This window comes from Seriola dumerili, unplaced genomic scaffold (assembly GCF_002260705.1).
Source record: "Seriola dumerili isolate Sdu_G_001 unplaced genomic scaffold, Sdu_1.0 BDQW01000309.1, whole genome shotgun sequence".
NCBI classification, from domain to species: Eukaryota; Metazoa; Chordata; class Actinopteri; order Carangiformes; family Carangidae; genus Seriola; species Seriola dumerili.
In genome coordinates, this window is record NW_019174564.1 from 2,507,853 (window position 1) to 2,534,576 (window position 26,724).

At 40.3% G+C, this 26,724-nt stretch overlaps 1 protein-coding gene across 1 annotated transcript in view; it reads left to right on the top strand.

Moving 5' to 3' along the window:
• The window catches only part of LOC111231607 (ATP-binding cassette sub-family A member 1-like), a 146,165-nt gene extending 127,531 nt beyond the window's left edge, over positions 1-18,634 (top strand). The window contains exons 46-50 of the mRNA XM_022758766.1: positions 551-685; positions 2,430-2,533; positions 3,736-3,828; positions 12,270-12,513; positions 18,383-18,634. Coding sequence (XP_022614487.1) covers positions 551-685; positions 2,430-2,533; positions 3,736-3,828; positions 12,270-12,513; positions 18,383-18,511 — 705 coding nt within the window. The 3' untranslated portion in view covers positions 18,512-18,634. The remainder of the gene's footprint in view (positions 1-550; positions 686-2,429; positions 2,534-3,735; positions 3,829-12,269; positions 12,514-18,382) is intronic.
• The last annotated feature ends 8,090 nt before the right edge of the window (positions 18,635-26,724 follow it).

Sequence of the window (26,724 nt, forward strand, 5' to 3'; positions counted from 1 at the left end):
ATCAAAACAGGAAGAGGCTGGCGGCGACCATAGGCCTCAGACCTGGCGCCAGGACTTTGATCTCTTAGCTACAGTCCAAAGGGACCCAGTTCTGCGCTGCTAGCATAACTCTTAATTTTACTGTGGCCCATTGTAATATGGCTGTTTTGGTGGCAATCCTCCAACTGAATCCTCATGTTGTCATATTTGCATAATCTGTAATCAAATATATCCACATGTATTTGCAAGGAATGTTTTCTAAATGAAATGCAGGGCCTACATCCTGCATCTAGTGTGACACCTCAACATGTCCGTAGAGACCCGGTGATATTGTGCACATTGGCGATGCTCCTGATTGCTGGTGCCAACGAGAAATTGTTGAAATAGCAGGGAGAACAGTAAAGTACCTCAGCAGCCTGTGATTAAGGTCTTACAGTGATGCCAGCTGTCATGCCTCGTCCTTGAAAGCCGCAGAGCTTAAATACATTGGAGATCCAAGCCAAAATATCATCCATCATGGAAACACTCTTCTTGACACCGTAATGTTCACTTTGTGTCTTCTCTTCGAAAGGTGGCCGAGTGGGGGATCCAAAAGTTGGGGCTGGTCAAATATTCCAACAAGTCCGCGGGAACCTACAGCGGTGGGAACAAACGTAAACTCTCTACTGCTATAGCCCTGATCGGTTGTCCTCCAGTGATCTTTCTGGTGAGATACAGCTTTATTGATGTGTTGTACACGGTGAGAGTGTGATACGCTTCTGTTTTATTAAGACTTAAGACTGTAATATTTTAAATCAATATTGATGTGGTGCAGATGTTTGGATTACAGCAGATCTGGGGGGTTTTTCTCTCTCTTTACAAGCACACAGAGACTAGACTGTAGTAAGAAGATGATAGAGTATAGGAATTTGGGCTAATGTATGCTTTCAGAAATGAGAAATAGAAAAGACAAGATATGGATCAAATTCACAAATCCTTACTGGATTTCCCAAAGGATCACAAGTACATTATTTGTGGATGAGGAGAATGTGTGTTTCAGGGGTCACTCACTGGTCATGTTTTAATTCTTTTTTCTTTTCAGGGAAGAACCGATTTGTGCTGCACACTGAACTCCTTTTACACATATTAAATTCCTATCCTATCCTAACTTAAAACTCAGGGCAAGAGCATTTTCTCACCGATGAAAGATTAATGAAAGCATGACTCAGAACATACTGCATCACATGTTTTCAATTAAGCGGCTTTAACGTTTAATCAGGAAGTTGTGTCCATGTTATCTTGAGGGACAGACTGTAATGGCCTTAAATCACATTGGGGACTCCTTATGGGGGCTCAATGTGTATGGTATAAATTTTCATTATGATTATTGCATTTGACTTGTTATCCCACCGCATCACAAGGTCAAATAATGCAGAAATACTACAAGTTACAACATATTGCCATTGCATTTTTTTTGCCTGTAAACGGTAATAAATGCGTTTCTTTGCTTCATTTAAAGCAGTTCTTCAGATTATGCCGCTAATAACAGTTTTAGTCAGGTAATGAGTAATCCATAATAAATGACATTTACTAAATAATCTTTCCAGCCATTTCTGTTTTCTGGCTCAGTTTGCAGGCTGTAGAGCTGCACTGTTCCAAACCTCCTTATTTACTCGCCTGAGCCAGGCTAGCCTTCACTTTGAGGCAGTGGGATAATGTGTTGTCAGTGTCTGTGTCAGTTTCAGTATTGTGTGCTAGCCCAGGGAGTCCAGGCGGCCTCGAGGCAGTGCCACATAGGGTTTGCACGGGGACACATTGGGCACGGTGATGGAAGTACCCCATGGGATTTGTAGGATTGTGCTAGTGAGGGAGAACCAGGCCTGGAACGAAACCAGGCAATGGACTGAGTACTGTCACTCTCTAATCGTGCATGGACAGACTAGCCCTGAGGAGAAAGAAAAAGCAAGTCGCTGAGACTGTGTGTGTGTGTGTGTGTGTGTGTGTCAGTGTGTGTCGTGCTGTGCTGGAGAGGGCTTCAGTATGTGTCTCGGTTATGTGTGCATGGGCCTACTCTGAATTCACCCAAATTTTACTGTGTGCATTATGCCATATGCTTGTGTGTGTGTGTGTATGTGTGTGTGTTTATAAGTATATATAGGACAAGTCTCAGGGCATTTACCGGACAATGTGACGGTGTTTTGATGATGTGTAAGAGCTGCCTTACACTTTAATACATTAAATCTACAGTTGTTCAGTTGGGTTGAGATTTGGTAACGGCTTTTTTATGTTGCTTATTGCTGCTCATTGTTTCTCCACTTGTTTACTCAGGTATTTCCTTTTCATTGTCACCCTTTTAACATATCATTAATTGATTAACAGATTATTGCCTTAAATGGTGTACCATGACATCCTACGCTTCTTAAAGATGCGCTGTAATGGAAACTGTTTTAAAGAGGTTACATTTACCATAGGATGAGCCAACCACTGGGATGGACCCCAAGGCCCGGCGCTTCCTGTGGGACTGCATCCTCAGTGTCATCAGGGAGGGACGTTCAGTCATCCTCACATCACACAGGTGCAGCATCACTCTTTATCTATTGATTTTCTTTGATGGATTTGACACTTCGCAAGGGGAAGCAGAGCTACCAAATTATCCATAAAATGAATGTGTATTGTAGATATTGTAATTATAATTGATTTGAGTTACACTTTAGTTGAAAGGTATTGTTTCCTGTGTGGCAGTTAATAACGGCTGCCAGAGACACACACTGACTGCTTTAAAGCTTTCATGAAGCGTGAGGGAATATTGACTGACTGGCTTTTTTTTCACCATGAAAAGAGAAACTGTCAATATCAGTGCTGGAGTCTTTTCATTATCCAAGATTTCCTGGAGTAAAGTTAAGTTCCCCAACTTTTTTTCTGTAATGTTGGCCAGTTTTGGACATGGTTGTGAGTTAGGAAACTGTGAAACTTAAAACTTGATGGCCCAGGTAGATACGCAACATTTAACAATTCATATGCCACTTCATTTTACCATTTCCCAAACTGCCTCGGTTTTTGAATCGTCCCGTGTTCCTGGCAGTTCATGTGAGTAATCTGTGCTGTTTTTTTTTTATTTGGAATATATTACCCTCATTACATGTGTTGCCTTCATTGAGAAATAAAAGCATTTGTTGTTGTCCTAGGCAGTGTGGCTGAGCTGCGTCCAATCGTCCATGGCATGACCAGGTGGTTGTGTTTTGTTAAGTGGCAGATTCACCAGGTTTTACAAAGTCATAATCCTAATTGCACCATTCCTCAGAAAGGCTTCACAGGTTTTGCCTCAGCTACAAATGACTCGTGCTCCAGCCCAACACCCAAAGAGAAAAAATGAGATAATAAGAACTACAGATGGTCCCTTCCTCTCCCTCTAATTACCAAATTTGTTGTCCGTTAAAGGTGTCAAAGTGGACATGAAAATGCTTTAACCCAACTTGAACTGTAACCGGGAAGTCTCAATGAAATAGCTTACATAGTAATGAGCTTACATAGTCTAAAATAAATGTGTTGAGTGTTAATGTGATTTGTATCCTTTATAAAAACCATTGTTATCAGTGCTCTTGTCTTGGATCCAGCACAATTTGAATGAGAAGGAGAGACGTCAAAGAAATCTGTAAAATATCTCCATTATACAAAATACACATTGGCTCTTAACTGGAAAGGACAGGACGTAAGCATCTGGTGTTATTGCTATTTCCCATTTATGCTGCAAAATTTCCCACTCTTTTCTTTCAATAGTATGGAGGAGTGTGAAGCCCTGTGCACACGCATGGCCATCATGGTAAACGGTCGCTTCAAGTGTCTCGGGAGCATCCAGCATCTGAAGAGCAGGTGAGGGTCCTTCCTTTGCCACAGATTGCGTTAGACCAAGAGTAGAATAAAAAAAAAAACACAAAAAAAATCTTTGAAGCTCCTTGAATTGAGATGAAAGAAATCCCAGTCTCCCACCAAGGTATTCTGTTATTTATACTGTATATATAAATAACATGAGTCCAAGTACATTGGTAATAAAAAGAATATGATTCAAGTTTTTCAAGGGAGAAGAGGAAAGAATGCATATCCGTCTTTTATCATTTATTGCTGTGGCTCAGAAGGGCTGTACAGGAGCTACACAAAGAGGAACCCAATTTATCAAAGAGTACAGCACCGGTGGAACTTCACTTAAGTGAAGTGTCATAATAATTAAAGGAATAGTTCAACATTTTGGTAAATACACTTATCTCTCAAGAGTTAGCTGACATGAGAAGATCGCTATCAAACTCATATCTGTATGTTCAGTATAAGACTACAGCTAGAGCCAGGTTAGCTGTTTGCCCCCATTTACTGTCTTTATGCTAAGCTAAGCTAACTAGCAGCTGGCTCTAGCTTCATGTTTAGTGTACAGACATGAGAGTGGTATCAATATGCTCATCTGACTGAGGATATATCCTGCAATGTCACACTATTCCTTAATATTTTATTCAACTTCAATCTGTGTCTGCTTTGAAGTTTCAGAGGTATGTAGTCTAACGATAATATATTCATTTGTTTTGCTTACCAGGATGTTTCTTGCCTTGTATATTTTGGTGCACTAAGCTAAACATGTCCTTTTTTTTAGTGTAGACTCATCAATGTGATTGTATTGATTTCACAAGATCCATATATGGAGCAAATGTGCAGACAGTCAGGTCTGTGGGCCTCGGATTAGTGCCCCAAATCTTTCACCATTATCTCAGTTTCACATTTGTTTCTCTCCAGACTCATAAATTATTTCCAACACCATCCCTGTCCTTATGCACACCCCTAATAGGTTTTGTACATGTCTCTTAATGCGTTTTGCTACGTCTTCATAGCAGATATCCCCTGCCCTTAACTCTTAGCGCTCAGGTCCACTCTCTGATATTCATCTGACATTTCCCAAGGCCAGCACTTATGCCCCGAGCCCTGCATGTAACAGTGAGGCCGATCCATTACCTTAGGTACAGTCTGGTGACATTATTACCACTCCATTGTGTGATCTTGTAAGAGGAAGGACGTTCCACACACAAACACACACACACACACACACACACACGCACACGAGAGCTACATTGACGACAGGAATATGTGGTGGCAATCGTTGGGTGGAGAGAAAGATCAATACACCCGGGATGAGGGGTGGAGCAGACCATTTTTCAAGTCGTACAGGGGATTAGGGGAAACGCCTGGAACGGCAAGGAGGGGGCAACAGTGTCAAGGGTATTTCCCATCACGAGCGTTAATGTCATATCATTGGCCGTGCTTTTAGATCGCTGGGGAGAGAGAAAAGGTAGAGTGTAGATAGGTCTAAAAAAGAGTGAGATCGAGGAAGAGTTGGAGAGTTGAGAGGCGAAGGGATGAAGTAGGAGAGCGATGTACCAATCAGTCCCTCCCAGATGTTGGGGTAATTGACAGATCCTCTGTGTCAATTAGATCCTGTCTGCAGGGGGAAGAGCAAGGTGGTGTAAATAATTTATGAACCACACAGGTGGTATAGGATAGGTAAGAGCCATGGGAGTGAAGGAGGGGGCAGCAAACAAGGGAGGAGAGCAGAGGGTTAACACATGTCCTACTTCACTCAACACGCTATCAGGTAAAAGGGAATCGCACTTCACAAGACAAGCAAGTGAGAGCCAGATAAGCATGACGTCTACACCGATTTTTGCCGTGCTTATTTTAGATCTCACACGGACAATTTACATGCCGCTGAAATGCTATCGCTCAGTTCTCGTCACGCAGTGAATAATTTCTAATTAAGCGTCCCTATCTCCGAAGCGCTTTGTGTAATTAATGTTTCATGAGGTGTGGGACCCTGTTAATGACTGAAAAGGCAATTAAGGACTGTCTTCTCTGTTTTCTTTTCTCGTCACTATCCCACCACATGTTTGTGCTGCCATGTTGCCCTTGCCCCGGGCGACGCGCCGTACGACTCGCCAACCCACCCTTGTTTTAGCATGTGATCCACCATCATTTAAGTTGCCCGAGCCTCATCAATCCAGCTTTGCAGGGTGAAACACTGAATGACCAATATTTCAGTCCATAATGTGGGAATGGAGGAGCCGAGTCTCACAAATGCACAAGCTGTTGCCAGTTTGCAGATGGGAAGAGTTCCATCAGCCGGCAGGGGTTGAAGTCGAGGGGGTGGGGGGTGGGGGCCATGGCTGTAGAGGCACGTGGCGCATACACCGTTGTCACACGGCGTGAGCGGCTGACCTGCAAAGCCGGGGGTGCCGCTTCTTCCCCACCAGCCCCCTACCCCCAACTTCTCCATCTCTTTTTCATCACGAGCCCCTGAAAGGAGTGCAGAATCTCGCCGCGGGGGCAGCTCTCACATTTTGACCCCCTATTGCTCATATGTAATACATGTTCACCCTCCCACATTCACAGCCCCCCCCCCAAACCCCCACCTTCCTCCCCTAGCCCACTCTCCTTCAAAAACCTCTCAGCGTATTACTCTATTTATTCCTCCCTCTGCTACTCTCAGGTGGCTTCCAACCCAGCCATCCAAGTGCTTGTTAGTGCTGCCCCCTTTAGTTCAGTGGTGACCCCGTCTTTATCACTGAGATGCCCTACTGCTGCTTTAACAACCCCGCCTCTGTGTATCAATCAAGCCCCAACTCAGCCAAAATAATCCATTTAAACTGCTAGAGAGGTTGCTTAGCATGTGAGAGGGGATGGAGATTTGTTTTGGGCCGTGGAATCTGAACAGTGGGGGGGCCATTTTAAGAAGCTCCTTCATTATCTTTCTCTGTGGTTGTTAAAAACATCCTCCTTACCTGTTCCGATATTGAGCCCCTCAAATCAATCACACTTCGAGGAATTTATGAAAGACTGATGGAGAAGGTGAGAAATAAAAAGTGAAAAAAAAAAATGTGCAAGAGGCTATAAACACTGCTTTAGCATAGCAGTGTGTGTGGTATGAAAGCTTCCAGGTGTTAAGTAAACCCAAATGAAGTGGAGGAACCAATAAAAGCAGCTTCAAAAGCTCCCCTATAATCTTGTCAGTTAGGAAGGCCACCCACTAGCCGATGCAGGATTTTTCACTGATTGATATCATTCATATCTCCCCGCTTCATAGAGTACCTGCAGTAAGCACACACCACAGCTTGGAGTCTTATTTTCTCCTTGCTTAAGGCACGTCATGATATAAAAGTGGGGGGTAAAGTGCCTTTAATGCATTAAGGTAATGTGCTGTGGGCGCATGAGAGTTTTTACAAGACTGGTGTCTAAAAAGTTTGGATCAATCCCCTGAAGTTGACGTTGAGAAGTCCAATAAACTCCTTCCCACTCAGTCTGTGTCAGCTCTGCAGGTGTGCCATTAACTAAATAGTTTACAGCTTTTAAGTGCGTCTCACCGACGGAGATGGATGACAAAATAATTCTCTTTACGGTTTACAATGCATCAGCAACGTAGGTGTAATTAAGACTGCTCGAACATTGACAGACACAGATGGTGTACTGTATATATACTGTATGTATCTGAGAGTCGCCTGCACTCAAAATACACAACATCTTTACCCTTGATAGTTGGTAGGAATCTTAATTTATGTGGGCATGTGGTTCTTGCACAGATTTTAGTTTTTGTATCAAAGCATTTTGCAGCCCGTCAAGGTCTGCTGAAACGACTGTATAACTCTGTATTTTATTAGGTCTTTGCCCATGTATACATGTTTAAAAAGCCTGTTGTAACAACTTTTACAGGCCAGATGATGGCCTTCATGGTAGATTACAGTTCATACGCAGTATGGCATGCAAAAAATCTTGTAAATACATATCATAGAGGCAGACAGACACTATTTATCACTGAAAACGATCAGTAAGGACATATTTAAGAGCTTTTGACTATTTCCAAGGTCAAGAATAAACTCTCACTCTTGATTTCCATTCACAGTTACTTTCACAGCTCATTTTGTCACTTCTAAAACTTCCTTACTATAATGTTTTTAATACACACATTATTTGAACACCTCACACTGCAAAACTTACCTTTACTGATTGGACAAAGACCACCCATCCATCCATCCATCCATCCATCCATCCATCCATCCATCCATCCACCCACCCATCTCTCTCTCCTCACACTGCCGGCTGAGCTTCTGTCTAGAGCGCTGTTAGCCTGCCCTCCAGGAACTAAAGAAGTTTTTTTGGGTGACTTCCTGCCTGATCAAAGCATCAGACCACCCAAGCCACAGCGTGACCTCTTGCCCCACATCCGCCCTCCCCCCTGCAGACACAAATACAAGGTTTGGCAGTGGTGAGGGTGACCTTTCTAGACTCCCTCAGATGAAGGAAGGCAGCAGAATTATTTTCTGCCTGTCATGCCCTTATCTGTGTCTGGCTGTTGTTTGTTTTAAATTACATGGAAGAACGACTTTCCAGCCGACCAGGGTGGAGGAGAGGATTGAGGCAGAATAATGAAAATGAAGGAGAGAGAGCTGCAGCGCAGACATGACAGTGGCTCTGCCATGCTGTGTTGAGCTGCTGCATCATATCTCTAATGTAAAATATTATGAAAGGATTAGTTGTGACAATGTGGTGCAGCCTTGACTTTAAATGTAATCCAGTCATTATTTTCTCTATGGTTGTATTCAACCTCAAATTGCGAAGATCTTGCTTTTATTTTTTTAAATCACCAGTTACCAGTTAAAAGCTAATTAATTGTTTCAAGCATGCAGCGCTATTGTTATGACCATGCAGTGTAGTGCAGGCGCTGTTTAAAGATCCAAACCTACCTTTCCCTACACAGGCAGAGTTTATTTGAGGAGAGCCAAGACAGACAGTGTATCAAAGATGAAAGAACTTGTTTTGTTGTGAATACAGAGGCAGAATAAAAATGATGAATATGAAAGAAAGATATTTTTCCCAAAGTGCTGCGTGAAGCCCCTGTGTGGCTGCACAAAGAAAGGAAATAAAAATAAGGTAGGGGAGGCAAGAGACTGAGGGGAAGCTAATTGATAAGCCCTTTTACTGTCACTGACAAGCAGCATTTCATTACCCACATACGCTCCAAACCCTTTCGCCAAACCCCTCTGCCACAGTGATTCCTGGCCTTATTGGATTTTTGCAAAAAAAAAAAAAAAAAAAATTTGCATCTTGGCTGAGGTTGGCAGACCACAGACAAAGCACATTTCTTGAGCTGGAAGCTATAATAAACACAAGTGGATTATGGTCATAGTCTTGATTGGATGATGAATTAAGCTTGATGTGTGGGGATGGCTGTGATATTGTGGTGGTAGTGGTGTCTGATTGCAGACTGTGGAGACTGTTGCATCTTATAAAAATCATCCAGAATTATACGGCCTTTACACAATAGGATAAGTGTTCTGGTTAGACTTAATATAAAATGTGTGCTTTACTCGTGGAAGATGGTGCAGTGTGCGAATGAAAGAAGATGTGCCTCGTTAAGGGGCAGGTGGATGCGTCATTGTGTCTTTACATTTCATTTGAACAGCTAATATATGGCGTGTGGTAACACGCTGTTGCACGTCTTTGGGTGAAGCCATGCGTTATTGCCCAGTGATGCGCAGATTTGTCCCATTTGCCAAAACCTGTTTCTAAATTGGCCTCGATTGTTGTAAAGCCGATAGTATACATTTATTTGTAAGTTAGTTTTATTACAAAAAAAATGTACAATCAGTATGTGTTATACTTTTGTTTGGCAATCAGCAATCTACAAATGATCTAACTCTTCAGCACCCAGAGCACCTGCGACACCGTTCAGGTTTCCTCTGCGCATTATGAAGAGCAGACCGAACATACAATGTTACATTAACCCAGTCCCACTGTATAATTTCCCTGCTAATTAGAGTCATTTTATGCCCAATTTCATTGGCAAATATGAACCATAATCATATTACAGTGAAATATAGTCATACAGATAACAAATTTAGGAGTTTGAATACCAAGTGAAGGGAGCTACAGCAAAGCAGCACTAATATGGTGCAATTTGCAGTAAATAAATACCAGAGTTATTGTTGGGAACCTGTTTTTCTGACGATTCTCCACACTTTTAGCTGTTGAAGCCCTAAGTGCATCGGACGGCTAGAAAAGACCAGTATTTCATAACAAGGTAGAGCAGGGCTCAGGTCATTGTGAAGTACAATTTGGAGCGGTTGAAGGGCTATCCACCGGGCAGTTGCTTAATGAAGCACTCACATGCTGATACTTGCTGTGATGTGTACTACATAATATTCCCCAGAGTTTCATGGGGGGATGCTTTTTGATCACCTGCGGCGTACAGCCCCTGGGAAGATCACAGTGCAGGCACAGCGCTCAGATCCTCCCTGTAAGCTGGAGGCAGGATGTGGAAAGATAGCATGCCACGGGGTCTATTGCATCATGGGATGGAACATCGTCCAGTCACTGCAGCAAATTGTCCGCATCCTTCTGTATCAGTTTCAGATCCTCTTACATTCCTATTACATTGTAGCCATATAAGTATGTACATTTTTATGCATTGCTATTTGTGATTTGAATATTTTGTTCGCTGTGGTGTCAGACCATGCTGCTAACACCACTATCTCGTTTCCTCACCGCAGTCTTTTGACAGGACTAGTTGTAGATCTTTTGGCAGGAGACAGGGGTCATGGGTTATGGTTATAATGATGCAGCAGGTAACTGGTTCATATGTCAGCTCCTGTTGATGTATCGTAGTCCATATACTGTACTTCTGACATGTTACCATAATGCAAGACAATTCTAGTAAGGTTCAGACCTTCATTTAAAAGACGCTTGTGCATCCTTAATGGAGATGAGTGTTAAATAAGCATTCCCATATACAGTTTGTGTGTAGTTACACTATTCTTGCACTGTGGCTCTTCATTTTTAGGCAGACCTGTTTTAAGTGGAGGGACTCTGCTACCCATGGGGTTCATTCACAGTGCTTCTCAGCACCAGCAGAGAGCTTCACTCTCCCTGTCACTCCCTTTGGGATCGTGTAGGCCTGCAGTTTATTCGCCATATCTCTAATTGCCACTAAGGGAGCCTGTGACTCTTGTTGCATGTAGCTGTGTACTAGCCCACAATGGACATTTCCATGAGTAAATCCAACATTAGGGAATTAATTAGGTAGAAAACAATGGGTCATAAGAGTACTAACGACAGAATAACAAGGCGCAGTCTTATTTGGTGCTCACCAGACGTGGCATACAACTGGGAAGATGCAGAATGCTAATTAGCTTTAGAGCTTAGCTATGGCCCATTTTCATCTGTGACAATATTTTATGTCAGGGATATTGTACATGTTGTAAAGTTTTACCAGTAGAGCAGGTTGACAAGTTGTCAACCTCATGGTCTTTCAGTGAAACAAGCATGAATATTTTTTTTATTTGGAGAGAATTTTTATGTTTAGATAATTAAAGAAGCAATAGTTAATTTTTGCCACTACCTGCCGGTGGAACAGGCCTGTAAGCTTGTATTTGTGTTGCATGTTGGTAACTTTGGTTTAAGGATGTCCAGAATGTGAACTTTAGGTTTTGGGGGAGCAGGAGATCACGGAGTCTGTTACACGTCAAGGGTTTTATGGTTATATTGGTGTTTAGAAGATTATCTACATCCTGGCAGAGATTTAGTGATGCAGGTACTTCCAGGAGGATGTAAGCAATAAAAGTGAAGCGCTGAGAGAAAGGTTTTGAGGTTAAACAGATGATAATTACCAGGCCCTGATCAAGTTAGGATATAAGCAGCTCAAGTTCTGTCATTCAGTGAGAGACTTGGTGTATCCAGCACCAGATCTGTCCTTTGTGCACAAATAAACCAGCCAAATTGAAGCGTTAACTTGTTGGTCTGATTTGTACACTTTTCCATCTCTCAGTCACAAGAAATCATCTTTTCAAAGCCGCAATCACAACATTGACGTATTATCACCTAATCATCATCGGCAGTAACAGTAACTAACTAACTGACTAACTAACTAACCGAGTTTACTGGAACTGTAGTTATTGCAAAGGTGGAAAAGTTAATTCATCAGCGAGAAACTTTGTTGTACTTTTCAATTCGAGCTGCTTTTACTCTCAGCTGATGGTGACCCACCTGATTCTCCAGCTCACCACATCCAGGAAGCTTGAAGTGTCTGGGGAAATATGAGACAGATTAAATTTTGTCATGTCTTTTGCTTCCTTTCTCACTCTTTCTTTCCAGTTATACACCACAATTATCAGCACACCATGTGATGACCACAGGGGAAAGGTTCATTACTTAGATGACCAGCCATGAACATTCTTGTTTGCACTTTTTTCTTTTTTTACTGAATGCTTATTTAAGCACTCTCGTTCTAGATTTGGTGATGGCTACACAGTGATCGTGAGGGTTGGTGGCTCTCCTCCTGCCTTGGGGCCAGTCGAGGACTTTGTCCAGCAGACCTTCCCAGGCAGTGTCCTGAAGGAGAAGCATCACAACACGCTGCAGTATCAGCTGCCATACACACAGGGAGCTTTGTCCACCATCTTCAGCCAGTTCACCAGCCATCAGCACAGGCTGGGTGTGGAGGACTACTCTGTGTCCCAGACAACTCTGGATCAGGTAAGGCCAAAAAAAAAAAAAAAATGGATGCATTTTCACTTGACTAACTGTAAGTATTACTGTTTTACCTTTAGACTGAGAAACATATTATTAATTATCAAATATAAATTTGTCACAGGTTTAAAGTTTCACTCAATCAAAGGAACCTATCATAATTCCAGAGGTGAAATATCATCCATCCATTGTTACCACTATAGAAAGCCAGCAGTACATTTACTCCAGTCTCCAGATTTTCATCTCCACCGTCAGAGATTATATCAATATATTTGTAAAACATAATCACAAGGCCAGGTTGTTGTTATGCATTTGGAAAACACGCTTCTAATGAGCAATTACGCACAGGCTCCATATGTGTGACATATGTCTGCTTTGCCTTGGGTATTGGTATTCTGAATTGTGGAAACCTGATTATTTCCGAACGTTTGTTCAAGGCGCAGATGCAGTGATGACACTTTTCTCTTCATCCAAATGTGGTATTATCCCTCTGAATCCAGTTGGGAAAGTTGTTTGCTCTGTATTTTGACGAAAAAGCAAAGTTGAGCACGGAAGTGGAGTTGTTCAGTCATTTTGTGATTATGCTTGAGAGCAAAGCAGGAGTTTTAGCTGGTTTCAGCTGCAACAGAAGCAGCAGGTGCACAATTTGACTCGAAATTTCTCTTCTGACATGGACAGAACCGGAGAGTATCTGGGGCCATTTTCTATTGTCCTACTGTAATTCTGTGGAGTGACAGCTCAGTTTAACGGATCATTAGGTCATTAATCAATGCATTCAGCATTTTAAGTGCTCTCAGTTAATGCAAGTCTGCTCAGTCCGGGATAAGATTTAAAGATCTATCACTGACTAGACATTGTCTTCTCCCATTTAGGCTGTCAGACTGACCAAGGACTACACTGTGGTTTGTGTAGCCAAGACAGTTCAGCCGCCACGTCCCAGTATTGATCCAGACTGAGATTTTTTTTTATATATAGTATATACAAAGCTCGCCCCACACAGAGCCCTTATTTTATTCCAGCCCAGGTGGGTTAGCCAGCCCTGATTGGTGAGATAAACCAAGTCCAGCATGTTATGGTCTGGGTTCACCTTGTGTTTTTGAAATGGCTGCAGAGACCTGATGCAATCAGGCACTCAGAGGCGTGTGTGTCTGGTCTAGCAAGCCTGCCATTAGCTCAGCAGTAGATGACCAGGTGGGAGGTGAGGATGACCTCGGAAGGGTCCAGAAAGGTCATCGCTCCACTCTACCGTGGGGGAAAAAGAGCCTCTTGTTGGATTAAAAAAAGATTCCAGACAAAGATGTGAGTGAGTGAGTGAGTGAGTGATTGTTGTGCATTTGTTCTGTGGCACTGTTGTATTCAATTCAAATTATGTCATGTAAAGAATACTGCAGGGATGTTGAGCATGTCATTATCATCATAATCCCTTGTGGATAACCCCTAATTCAAGATAAAACATTTTCTACAGCACTGTTTAAGTAAGATATGCCCTTTAGGGGGAGATGAGCCCTCAACTATGACAGGAAAGGAATTTATGTAAAGCTAAATGCTTTTACTTAGTCTGGTTTACAGTCAGATTTGGTTTCTCCTAAAGGACTTCTAGCAGAACCCTGTTTATGTTTCACAGATTGTTGGCATTCAGCCATACTATTACCTCTAACCTTGCGTAATTTCTGTTTTCTTTTTCGTCAGCTTGCCCCACATCTGCGCTGGTCAATATTTACCAGATCAGAGGTAGTAAATAAATCATACTTGGACCAGGAGATCAGAGTATTAAAACACAGAGGGGAGTACTGGAGAACCTGTGGAGACCTAAGCAGTCACCTTTCAGCTGATGATTTATAGAGAAGAGCCCTGACCTATAGTATAACACCCGACTTGCACTACAATTAATATTGATCCACACAGCCAGGAGCTCAGGCGTTAACGCTGATGGCCTAGACAGTGCAGAGCAGATGGAGCGTTTGAGAGGAAAGTGTGACTTTCTAAACTGTCTTTTAGGAGCAGATTGTGTGGTAGGAATGTGAAGTTTTTGCTGCTTTGTGTGTTAGACAATGGTCCACATTGTCACCACTTCGACAGTGAAACAGCTGAACAGTTTATCACTAACACTCACCCACGATCTTATGTTTAGCTCAAATGTGCTTTAACGTTAATATATTCAGCCAATTATTCAGTTTCATTATACACAATATGATTCAAAGAGTGTGATGCAACCTGACATCTCAAACTCTCTTCCTCTCTATTACCAAATTAAAATACCGTACTGTGATTGCATTTGAGGCCGACTTGAATGAACCTTCCCTTCTCTTGTATAAGTTGTTTACAGTAACTCCTATTACCAGCCCCGGTATGGGTAACCTAAACTATTGACTTTCTAGTTAGAATAACTTGTTAATCAGATAAAAAGCTGAATAAAACTGAAAAAACATGATGCTCAATGAAGGTCAAACTAACCAAAATGTCATAAATTAACAAATGTTCCAGCAGTAAGCCAGCCATTGCTATTCAAGTCAAAATACGTATAAAAACATCAGAGAATGATGATGTTACTTGGACAAGCCAATGTGAATGTCATTTTACTGCATGTAGTATGCAGCAGATTAAACTTTAAATTATGCAAATTATTTAGTAGCCTTTTTAACATCTTTTAGCTCATTGTTTTGGTTTTTCTGCCTACAATGTTCTTGTTTTGTTTCAGTCTAGACACTCTCATTGACCTCATTTAAAGTCGCAGAGGGCATTTATAAAACAAGAAAGAAAGCTGTTAGCAGCATGCTTTTAGGAGTAAAACAGAGCTAAAAAGAGAGCGAAAAATTACACACAGAAATGTGACGCCAAATGAAATTTCCAAATTCTGCTCCTGCTGCATATTGGCTGGATATGTTTGCCATATTAACTTAACATGGAGATAATATGTCAAAGTGTTGCACAGCCCCCAAATGACCATAAATTAATTAGAATAGCTTTAAACTGTGCCTAATAATACCTAACTCATTCCTAATAACTCATGCCTAATGATGTTCAGGGGCACAAACTCATACCTATTAATGAACATTTTACTATGAACATTAAGAATTGCTGTCGTAAAGTGTCACATAATGTAATTTTACCTTTTTAAATCTATTTTTAAATGCTGAAAGTTATTTAAGTTCAGTTGTTTTGTCTTCTTTAAGCTACAAAAGCGAAATCTTCCACATTTTCAAACTCAGTGCACTGTCATGGCAGAACACAGACATGTGAATTCCATGTATGTATACGCCGTTTCACATTGTGCAAGGACTCCTTTGAAAGTTAATTGGGTGATTCAACGTCATTCACCTCCTCTGTTCTGCCTCAACGGGCATCAAATAAACACCCAAATGCACCCTCTGTAATGTAATTAATGCCTGTATCCATCTGTTATTAAGAAAATGCCACTCAGCAGCAGTGGTGCATGACTTTCAGGTCATGAATGGATGGTTGGCTAAATACAGAAAGTACATTACGAGGAAGATCACATCACAAAGCAGGGGATCAATTTACCATGGTCGTCTCATTCAAAAATGCTGTCAACTGCACCACTGAAGCAATTTTAGAAAGGTAAATACAAACTGCTTATAAATTCTTTTGCGAAACTATACAGCCTTGACTATGAATATGAAATGCTCTGCATGTCTCAGCACATCAAGCCAATATCAGCCAGTGGCAGGGTCAGAGGCCGGGAGAGATGTGCAGAGGGTGTATTTGTTGCTACTGTCATTCTTCTCCTCTTACTCATCCTCCCCTGATAAGATGCCTTGACAACTGTGACCTTGATACACACTGCTGATGGTCTGACATCACACAGAGGCCTATTTTACCCTGAGGCAATCTCCAGGTGTAGCGAGCCACCAGCTCTATGAGCTTACACTTAACAGTTTCTTCATCAGGAGGCTTTACATATGTAGGTGTCCAATTTCGACGAAATCACAGTTGAACAAACAGTATTACTTGTTTGAATGAAATTAGTTGCTTTTGTTTTGGAAATGCAGTGGATGAAGTGGCAAAGACCTGCCCTAACTTAGAGTGGACTAAGGACCATAAACCGCTTCTGTGGAATAGCCTGGTTTTCACTGAAAGTCTCACAATTTGAATCTCTAGTTAGAATAACTTGACTCTTTTAGTTTAACCTGGTGCAGGACAGTGAAAGAGCAGCGCTTGCCATTACTCATTACCACTGCCAAGCTACCTGTGAGCAAGGCATTTAACCTCCAAGAGAAACTTTGGACCACTTTTCCTGGAAAAGTGTTAGTACTGAGTGTGTCCTGAATAAAGAAAAACCTTGTCTGACTATCAGTATTTAACATAGCAACACTCAAATCTATACATTCAAGATGTATTTCTGTGAAATGACAGGCGATTAGCTTAGCTTAGCTTAACAGAGTAAAACAGCTAGCCTGGCTTTGTCCTGAGTTTTAATGTTGTGCGGTGTCTTTGGTGGTTGTCAGGCAACCTCATACAAGCCACTTCTTCTGGCTTTTGTTAACAAGAAATGGTTATGCTACGTAATCCCCTGTAAAACCAAATAAATGGTCTTTTTTGTGTACATGTTAAACAAGTGAGATGTAATATGTTACACTTTAGTGGTATGTTAGGCAAATTTATGTATTTTGGATAGAGTCAGACCGCCTGTTTCCCCCTGCTTCAAGTCTTTATGCTAAGCTAAGCTAATTGCCCTCTGGCTCTAGCTCAATACTTAATGAACATGAGAGTAGGATCCATCCTCTCATCTAACTCTCGGCACGAAAGCGAATAAGTGTCTTTCTCAAAATAACAAACTCTTTATAATGTATATAAATAAATATAGCTTAATACATGAGCAATACAAATGCCTCCAGTCCACATTTTCACTTAAAAAGATATCACACAATAATGACAAAGTAAATACATCACAGTAATTGGCAAAGCACTTCCTTTGCTCAAAAAATTAAGTTCACAAATGTTAATAAGACTTTTTTTCTTTATAATTAACAGTAAATTATAAGGCTACAGATTATATTGACTAATTAAAAATGGACGCTTCAAAAGCAAACAGGATGGATCTTTATTACTCTGTCTTTATTATCTGAGCTTCTCATAAACCAAACCCTGGAAAGACGCTATTGTTTATTTCTGTTCATTTCTGCTGTCCCATGTATTTATTCTCTGTCCCATTTAATTTAGGGCTGAGTTTGTTGCAATGAAAAGAGGGTTTAATTCATATGAAGTCAGAGTTGTCGCTCATGGAAATGGTTTGGATGCTTTTTTTATTTTTATTTTTATTTATTTATTTATTTTTTTTCATTGAGATTTTAAATATAATCTAGTAATTCGCATATCCTTTTATATTCACACAAATCTTTTAATGAAAAAGCAATGCTCTTATCATTTTATATGATCCTCTTTGTTGCTTTTGTCTGCGGAGTAAAAGTCTTTGTGTAGCTTTACCACAACAGACAGCTAATGCTAAGAGAGCAAAAAGCCTGGACTGCGGCGATGTTTACAGCACAATGAAATTCACACAGCTTTTTATGAACGCCATAGCATTGATTTCTTCTGACATTAAATGGGCATCACAGAGAGAAGAATGATTGTTTTATTCTCTTTCTCAGCTGGTCAAAGATGTCAAACTGACATTCACTGTGTGAGCCTAGTCGCTTACTTGATGCTTCATAGCCCTTGTCTGGCAACTCATTCACATGCGCCCCGTTGTCTGTCCTGCTATATTTGTTTGCTTTAGAGGCAGAGGGTGGGGGAGAGCAAAAATTAAATGGGTAGAGAAATGTCCACAGGCCCTTCAGTACTGCGTGTATTTTAGTGTAAGTGTTTATCTTGTCTTTGCATTTAAGTGCTTTTCTCCTCCTCCTTGATATTCCAGGTTTTTGTGAATTTTGCGAGGCACCAGCACGGAGAAGAAGACTCTCAGGCCTACGACAACCCGGTGGACACTTCTGATGAGAAGCCACTGCAGTCTGTGAAGACCTCCCAAGAAGGAGAGAAGGTGTAATGGCCATGACAAAAGCATAACACGTTAGACTTACAGTGGGGCAGCAATATACCCAAACGAAAATGGAATGGGTTCGATTTTCAATTAAAAAAATTATGGGTTCATGAAAGATGCACTGTTTTTGACCCTAATCACCACAGTGTGTGGAGGCAGGTCTTTCAAAATGATCTTTGTCTTAACTTTGCACCTTGTGCACCATTGCCTAATGGCTTGTAAGTGTTTGTGGTGTCTACATGTCTCCCTAAAAATAACCAATTAACTATTTCTAATGCAACAAATCAAAAAAGTTTCTACTATAAATGTGTAAACGTGTGGTGGAACTGATTCGCTGTGGCACTGATCATGTAGCCTCCGCACAGTCTGGGCGCCATTAAACGAATAGATGTGGGGTCAAAAAGAGTGTACAACCATGACAGATGTTTAACAAACATGAACGACATGCCAATTCAATTTTGTTTGGAGTGTACTGCTGATCTTACTATACCTCAGGAGAGTGTAAGGACTAAATGATTCCCTGAAAGCATTGCACAGCACCTCAGATACCTCAGCATTGACCTTTAAATTGAATTATGTTTGATATTTTTAGCAGTTGTTTACATGTGCTTCGGATTCTGATGATATGTTGAACTGTATATCTATATAAAAGAGAAACCTCTTCCCTGATGTGTTTTCAGACCAAATTTTGGCAAAGACTTATTGTTGCTGACGTTGAACTGATCGGATCAGATGTTTGACTCACTACTGCACAATAGTTCAATCACTTATGTTTGTGTTTAATCACATATCCACAAATATGAACAATAAAGTAGGAACGTTTTACAAATGCTGAAAGAAATTTAACCTCTACATTATGATGTGCTGATAAGCAATCCAGTGATTGCCACTCAGCAGAAATGATTAATAACAATGTGTTGGCTTTGAATGTCTGAATGAGCTTCCAATCAGCGGTAGACAGAGTTTAATAAATTATGCTGAGGTTACAGCAGTGGGACAAAACAGAGTCAGTCAGTGTCAAGCAGCTGTCAAACATGTTTGGTCTGCAAGAAAGGCAATGCATCCCATGTGTGCACCAATTACAGCGTACAGGCAACTACTATTCAGGGCCTTCCTGATGCTGCATTAGAGGCAGTGATCATGAATGTAAGTGGACACATTTCTTGAGGAGTTACTAATGAATGTATGAGCACATTTTGAGATTTTTAATGCATTGCCTTTTGAAATCTTTCAATTTTATTCATTACCTTTTCTTTGCAGAATCATATTAAACTTTATTACTCAGAACTTTTTTGTCATAAGGCATGCTGGTACTGGCACTGACGTGTTAATTTGTGACCACCAGAGACCAGTGTCGGTATCGCAGAATAAAGCACTTCATCTCATGTACAGAACTCTGCTAATAAAGTGAAGATGTTATGTCACCATGTTCCCCTTTAAACACCCAGAGGTTATGTTGAAAACCCTTCTGAAAATCAGCAATGCGCCTTATTTGCTAAGTTAAGGTGTATAAGCTATCTTATGTTATGCAAGTATACAGACCATTTTATTGCAATTGACCATTTACTAAGTCCTGACTCTTTAGTTACAGTTGCTGCTGCTGTCAAGCTTCCCTTTTGCACATATGCTGTTTACAATGATAACAGTGGCAGAGTTACCGCTCAATTATTATATTAGTAATTTTGTGTAACAATGGGTCCTCTCTTTTTGTGCTTCCACTGGAGTCATTTTAAAAGGAGAACCTTGTAAAAAGGTCTTAAATATACATATGATGGCTACATATGATACCATGCTAAAGGCGAAAGCGCATGTCCTCGGAAAAAAAAAGTTAGCATCCAACATTATTATTTTGTTTTAAACTCCGTTAGCATCCAGGACTGGCTTCCACAAACTGTGTAAATACTAACATACACGGTGATTGTGGTAGTTACAAAACTGACTAACCTGTAACCACATAAACTATGTTTTCAGATTTTGATATAACCTTAGTGGTAACTCTGTTTCTACTGTTGGTGTTAGTTTGGTAGCCAGACATGCTAATAGACCTGTTGTGCATTGTCACGGTTGCTAAGCTTTGATTGGATAATCACAGTTCAGCGGAGCGGTTTAGTGAAAGGTCAGTTGTGACTGGGAAACATCCATTTATAACAGTTGTTGATAATAATAAATACAGCATCATAAATGCTGTTTTCAAAACCATAAAATTGCCTTTCTGACATTCATTACATTTTTTAATTAAATTATAATTATAATGTGTGTAACATCAAACAGAAAATCTGTTACAGGCTTTGGACAAACAAAATCTAAAACTTTTAAATGGTCTGTGTCTTCACATCTGACAAAATATCACTCAGCAATGTTTTATGTGCAATTTTGACTCAGGAATATTTTACATTCAAATGTAAGAGTTATCCATAGCTATATTCTAACTGTATTGTACAACAATGAGAGAATGTAAGTGTCTTAATGATTTAAAACCCAAAAGCTATTTTCTTATGTAGCTTATAATACTTGGCACTTAACTTGAAAATGGTTGTGGTTTACTTTGGAAGCGTGACATAATTTGTATGCTCTGCTAAGTCCTCACATTACTATCATGCCCGTTGCAAACAATAATGGATTCTATTTGTACTGAATATTGCTTCATGCCAAGACAAATTATTAAACATTTGCACAAATTGTAATTTGACTCTGACTTTACTGTTTGTACGTTGCTGCGTTTGTCCACTGAAAGTCAACTTGGTACATGTTGTTTTGATGTCTTGTCCTTCCCTTCACTCCTTCGTGTCTCTCTCTGAGTGTTCAGTTGCAGGCTCACATCCGTCCATCTTATAACTCAGACCATGGGATGCCAGAATTCAGACTGCGCCTCAGTGGGTAAGGCATTTTTATTTCACATTTAGCCGGGTGGCTCCTTCTCAAAGGGGACGAGACATTTTGTCTGCCAGATGTCTGAGAACGAATTCATTTTCTTGTCAAACTTCCATGTAGACACTTTTAGTGTGTGGGCTTTCTGTTTATTTATTTTACCTTTTTTTTCTCCAGCAAACTCAAAGCTAGTAAGCCTAAGGTTAAACCAATTGGTTTCTCAATTTAATTTCAGCATCACAAAAATATGTAGCTCTTGTTTTGGTGGTGACTGTCCTCCAGTTCATTAAGATGTCTCACTTTTATGTCATTCTAAAAACATTTCTAATACCAATTTTCTGCTTTTTTTCCTCCAGTGGATTAGACGATCAAACCTCAATGGATCTGCTTAAGTGTCTGCTCTACTTTTCAGTCTAAATTATAGAGATAAATGCATATGGATTCTTTGTTTTCTCTCTTAGGTGCAAATGCATTTGGTTGTTTTTGTTTGTGAGTGGCAGTCAGATGAAGACAGGGAAAGCTGCAGTCCTCTGTGAGTTTCTGCTGTACTTCGCCTAGCTAAATTATTTACTGTTTTTTGTTGGCCCACAGAAACATACTGCAAACAGTACTCCTGTGCACAGGGGGACATCAATGTTGTTTTTGTCGTTTATCAATCAAAAATGCCAGACTTTTGCCAGTTCTAGATGAGATCATCTTCTCTCTGTTTTATATCATTGTAAACTTAAAATCTTTGGGGTCTTTCACTGTTTGGTTGAATGAAAGAACCGATTTTAAAATGTCACCTTGGGTGTGATGGACATTATTCACAATCTTCCGACAAAACATGACACTTTTCACATTTAAACATAAACAAACTAATTGAAAAATGGTCCATGATTAAAGATAATAATGAGTCGTTGCCCCAAGTTTGATCAATTCTGCCACTTCCCTCATATTTTCCACATACAGTAAGAAATCTTATGCCAGGTAAAGTTTTTCTTGAACTTAAGTATCCTGAGTTAATGTTTGGTCTTGCTGCATGTCTCACACCTCTTCTCTTTCTTTACTCATTAGGACTCCGAGCTCTGGGGCTTGCTGCCAGAGGCAATCAGCCAGGTGGGAACTTCACAGAGGCGATAAAACTGGAGTCTTAAGGTACGATTACTTGTCACATTCCACCATTATTCCCTTGCACATTTCATCCCGGTGTAATATGTAGGAGGTTTATGAGCAGAGGTTACATTACAGATCAGGAGAATCGGGGGTGCAGGACTGAGCAGGCAGGCTGTTAATTTGTTTCAACCATTGATTCTCTTCCTGCAGTATTTCTTCAATACAGTATTTATATATATATTCAAACATGGAGGGCAAAACCCGATTGTCCCAATGTAGACCAAACTGTTAAATGTTTATTTTGCTGTCTCCCCTCTACAACTCTGCCACCACTTTTTAAGGGATATGCTCTCTTTTTGTAGTAGTAAGTATTTTTATTTGGCGTGGAGTGGAAAAATACAGCCGGGAACAGCCAGTAATGACATATAAAAGACATTTTCCATTTCAAGGAAGTTAGATTTGTCATTTCTTCCTCTGAAAAAAAATATCCCCGACAGTGTATCCTCATTTTGTCATCAAATAATGTAGTTTTGCTTCAGTTTAGCTTTTGTAAAGTTTAGCTTTTAGATGATACGCTCACATTTTAGTCTAGTAAGACTGCTTTATAAATCATACTCTACATACAATACTCTTTCCTATGACTTGACATTTTGCCAATCTCATTGTCAAGTACAAGAACAAGGCACAGTCAGTTGAAATGGGAAGATTACAGGAGTCAGAGGAGATTCAATGATCTGCTCGACAGACGAGCTTTACAGAAAGCTCCTGCTACCTTTCAGACTATAATCACCCTCTGTACTGTGAGTTTGCTGTTCTTGCTTCAGGGTAGCTGATATAGGCTGTCTGGAATAGGTAGTAATTGGAACAATGTCTCAGTTCGTCTCACTGCAGTCAAACTACTATAGACACTTCAGAGGAACTTGGACTTTTTGCCTGCCTGGAGAGATTTTTAAAATGATCTGTTAATTTTAACGATTGTGCCTCCATGTTCTGTTTATTATTTTTCTTTGTCATGATCTTGTGCTGCATCTATTTACCCATGGGTTTACAGTAAAAAGGCTGAACTGTTTACTTCCGTTCATTCATTAGGAAGCGGTACATCATTATTTTTCATAACTGTCAAACATATTAAAATGCTTTGTTCTACTGTTGGGACGTGGAGACTCAAAATGTTCAGGATTAAATAAATAAATATGAGATTATGAAGAAACTCTATGAACAAATACAAACTAAATAAATAATCTTGGAACTCAACTCATTATTTTGAACTTTTAAACCTAACAATTTTTTAAAGGTCATTGTTATTTCTACCAGGAGTTTTTATTTCAAAACTTCCTATTTTCGAAGTAATCATTTCACAACTTCACTTTTCCAAATAACTACTTTATTTCGTAATGCCCTTTTGCAGTCTTCAGCCATCAGTCGAGACAAACAGGGGATTTTTTTCAGTATTCAAACTTTTTGAAACTCTGCGGGCTTTGAAAAAACACATTGGCGCTCTTACTGGTGGTCCTTGAACTGGTTGCATGTTAAGTCATTTGAAAAAACAAAAAAACAAAAAAAGAAAACATCTCCTCACTTCAATAATTGAAAGGTCTCCGCAGAGCCAGCAGTGAGCTCATAATGTTTCAACAGACCTCATGCTTTTCCAGACCAGTGTTGATTTTAATATTAACCCTGCTGATGTTGTTGTAGAGCACTTTTGACAGATACATTACACACTGTGGCTCACTAATGTTGTGAAACTCAGATTTATCCAGATGGAAAATCTATGCAGTATTTATGTTTTCACTAAATTAAAATATAAAACACAGATGCAATTCACTTGGCCTGTGGCAATAACACTGTGCTGCCTGAAACTGCTGTGTACATAAAAGGAAGAAGTTGACATTTGGGGATTGCTACCACACGTGCCCCAAATCTGAGTGTTTGAAAAATTGTCCTTTTAAAAGCCTTTGTAGTGATCGGAAAAAGCTATTTTGAAACCTAATTATCGCTCCGAGTTGCTTCATCTTCCAACTTTGAACTTTACTTTAAGTATTTGTTTGATGATTTGTTTTGTTTTTTTTGTTTTGTTTTTTTTTTTGCATGAAATTATTTTGTTGACTTTTTGTCTTCATAGAGGTGCTTCAAGAATTTCTTCTGCAGGAGAGAGGTGGGAATGCGCAAACAGTGAAATTAGTAAATGGTCAAGACTGCACAGTAAAGTTCCCATGAAATGTCTCTAGACTGTGTTTTTCCCTGGGGTGGATTGAAACATGTTCAATATATCAGTGCATTCAATATGTAGTTTGTATTTTCCACAGAAACAAGTGTGGTTCTTGTCATTAAAAGCATGACTACTTATTGGGCGTTTAACCAACAAGCATATTACCAATTAATTTGAAAAAAAAGCTGTTTCTGAAATCATCATTAAGTCTATAACTGTAAATATTTACTAATTATCTCCTGTGGCTCAGGAGTGGTGCTCCAGTATTCACTCCAAACTAAAATATTTAATGTGGCTTTCTCCCCGTGTTTGTCTGTCTTGTTTATTTCCGAAGATCTAAGACTAAGTATATGGCAGATTTCATTATTTTCTCTAATGAATAATAGTTCCTGTGTTCCCAAAAAATGAGAAATGTAGGGCATGTGCTTTAGTTTTGTATGCAGCGTATCTAAAGCTCCACATGAACAAGTGAAATAACGTATGCGCGCAGGCAGTATATTTTTTCTCTGGTAATGAATGTCAGCAGCTTCTGCCAAACAAAAGAAAAATGAGAAATAAGTGTTGCGTTGACTTTGGACAATGTGTTTTTTTTTTGTTTTTTTTCTGACTGAACTAGTTACTGTGCGTTTCTCACAGAGCAGACCCCAGTGTGTGACCCCGTCTGCAGCTGGTGTAAAATATCACTGTTGTCTTGTGGAAAAGCTGCTCCTCTCCTCCTCCACTTAATTGCCTTTGTTGACATTTTTATGCATGCATGCCACGCTAAACTCTCCATCTCGTGTGCCACTTTGATTTAGAGGACGAAAATACCATCTCCTCTTTCTTCGTCCTGTCCTTGTTTTTTTTTCCCCCTCGCTCAAGATATGACATAACAGCTTCTGAATTATTTTTTCCCCCCAGATTCTTTTTTTTTTATGGTAGCCATTATATCTGAGTGTTTGTCACTGATGTTTCTGCTTTTATTAAGTTGGTGCTATTTCTTTAATCTCCGAGCTATCCTGTGACATGTAGTAGATGCCACAAAACTCACAGTGAATGGGTATTCAGTCATTTGTATGCAGTGCTGGTTTCGTCGATTTCCAGAGCTTTATTTTGTCGACCATATCTACTATATGTGGGTGAGTGACCCCAGTGGACGCTGGTGTGAAGCTACCAGGGGGTTGTGATTACCAGGGGGTTGTGATGACTCATACTATGACGGGCTTCAGTTTAGTCCAATTTCTAATCTTTAATAAGGTTAAAGGTAAAGAAGTTGCTATGATGAAGTATTGTCACACTTTTAGTCCGGTCACACCAGATGCTTCTTCTTTGTTGAACGTCCTCCAACCTCTCTGGGGCCTCACGCTGAGGGATGATGAGGGTTCGAGCTTGCTGCGTGAGCCTCTATTCCCTTTTGATTTGTGTTCATTTAGGATCTCCTGCAGCGATGAATGCTACAGCACCGCTGCGAAGTCAGAGACATTTCTCAGCACCTTCCAGCGATTCTTTCTTCCTGTCCAGCTGCCATCCCCAAAGTGTACTGCTCCCATTTGTTGAGGGTGCTGGGTGGGGGTCGCTGTCACGGCACTGTCAGGCATGAGCTGTCTTGTGCCGTGACTGATTGTGGCCATTTTAATCATTTAGCTTTCTTTAAGTCACCTTTGCAATCAGCGGTGAATTATTTTCCTTCCTGATTCATCATATCTGTTTTGGCTTTGCTTAGCTTTTTTGTGTGTGTGTGTGTGTGTGTGTGTGTGTGTGTGTGTGTGTGTGCGTGAAGGTGGGTTGGGGGGTAGAGGGGTGGTTATTACACACACAATTGCACAATCATACCTTGAGGATGAACTTGATCAGCAGCTGAATCAAGTCAAATACTGAAATAATTCTTCTCGGCTACATTTTTTGCGACTACTAATACATGATACACTAATGGTTTTCTCCATTTTCTTTCACTTTCATCAAGAAAACCAAGTAGTAAAGTTCACCATACATACAGTGAATGTCAAGGTTAACAAATAACAGAGGCGAGGTTATCAAGTTGACTATTCTTAACATACAAAACGGATGT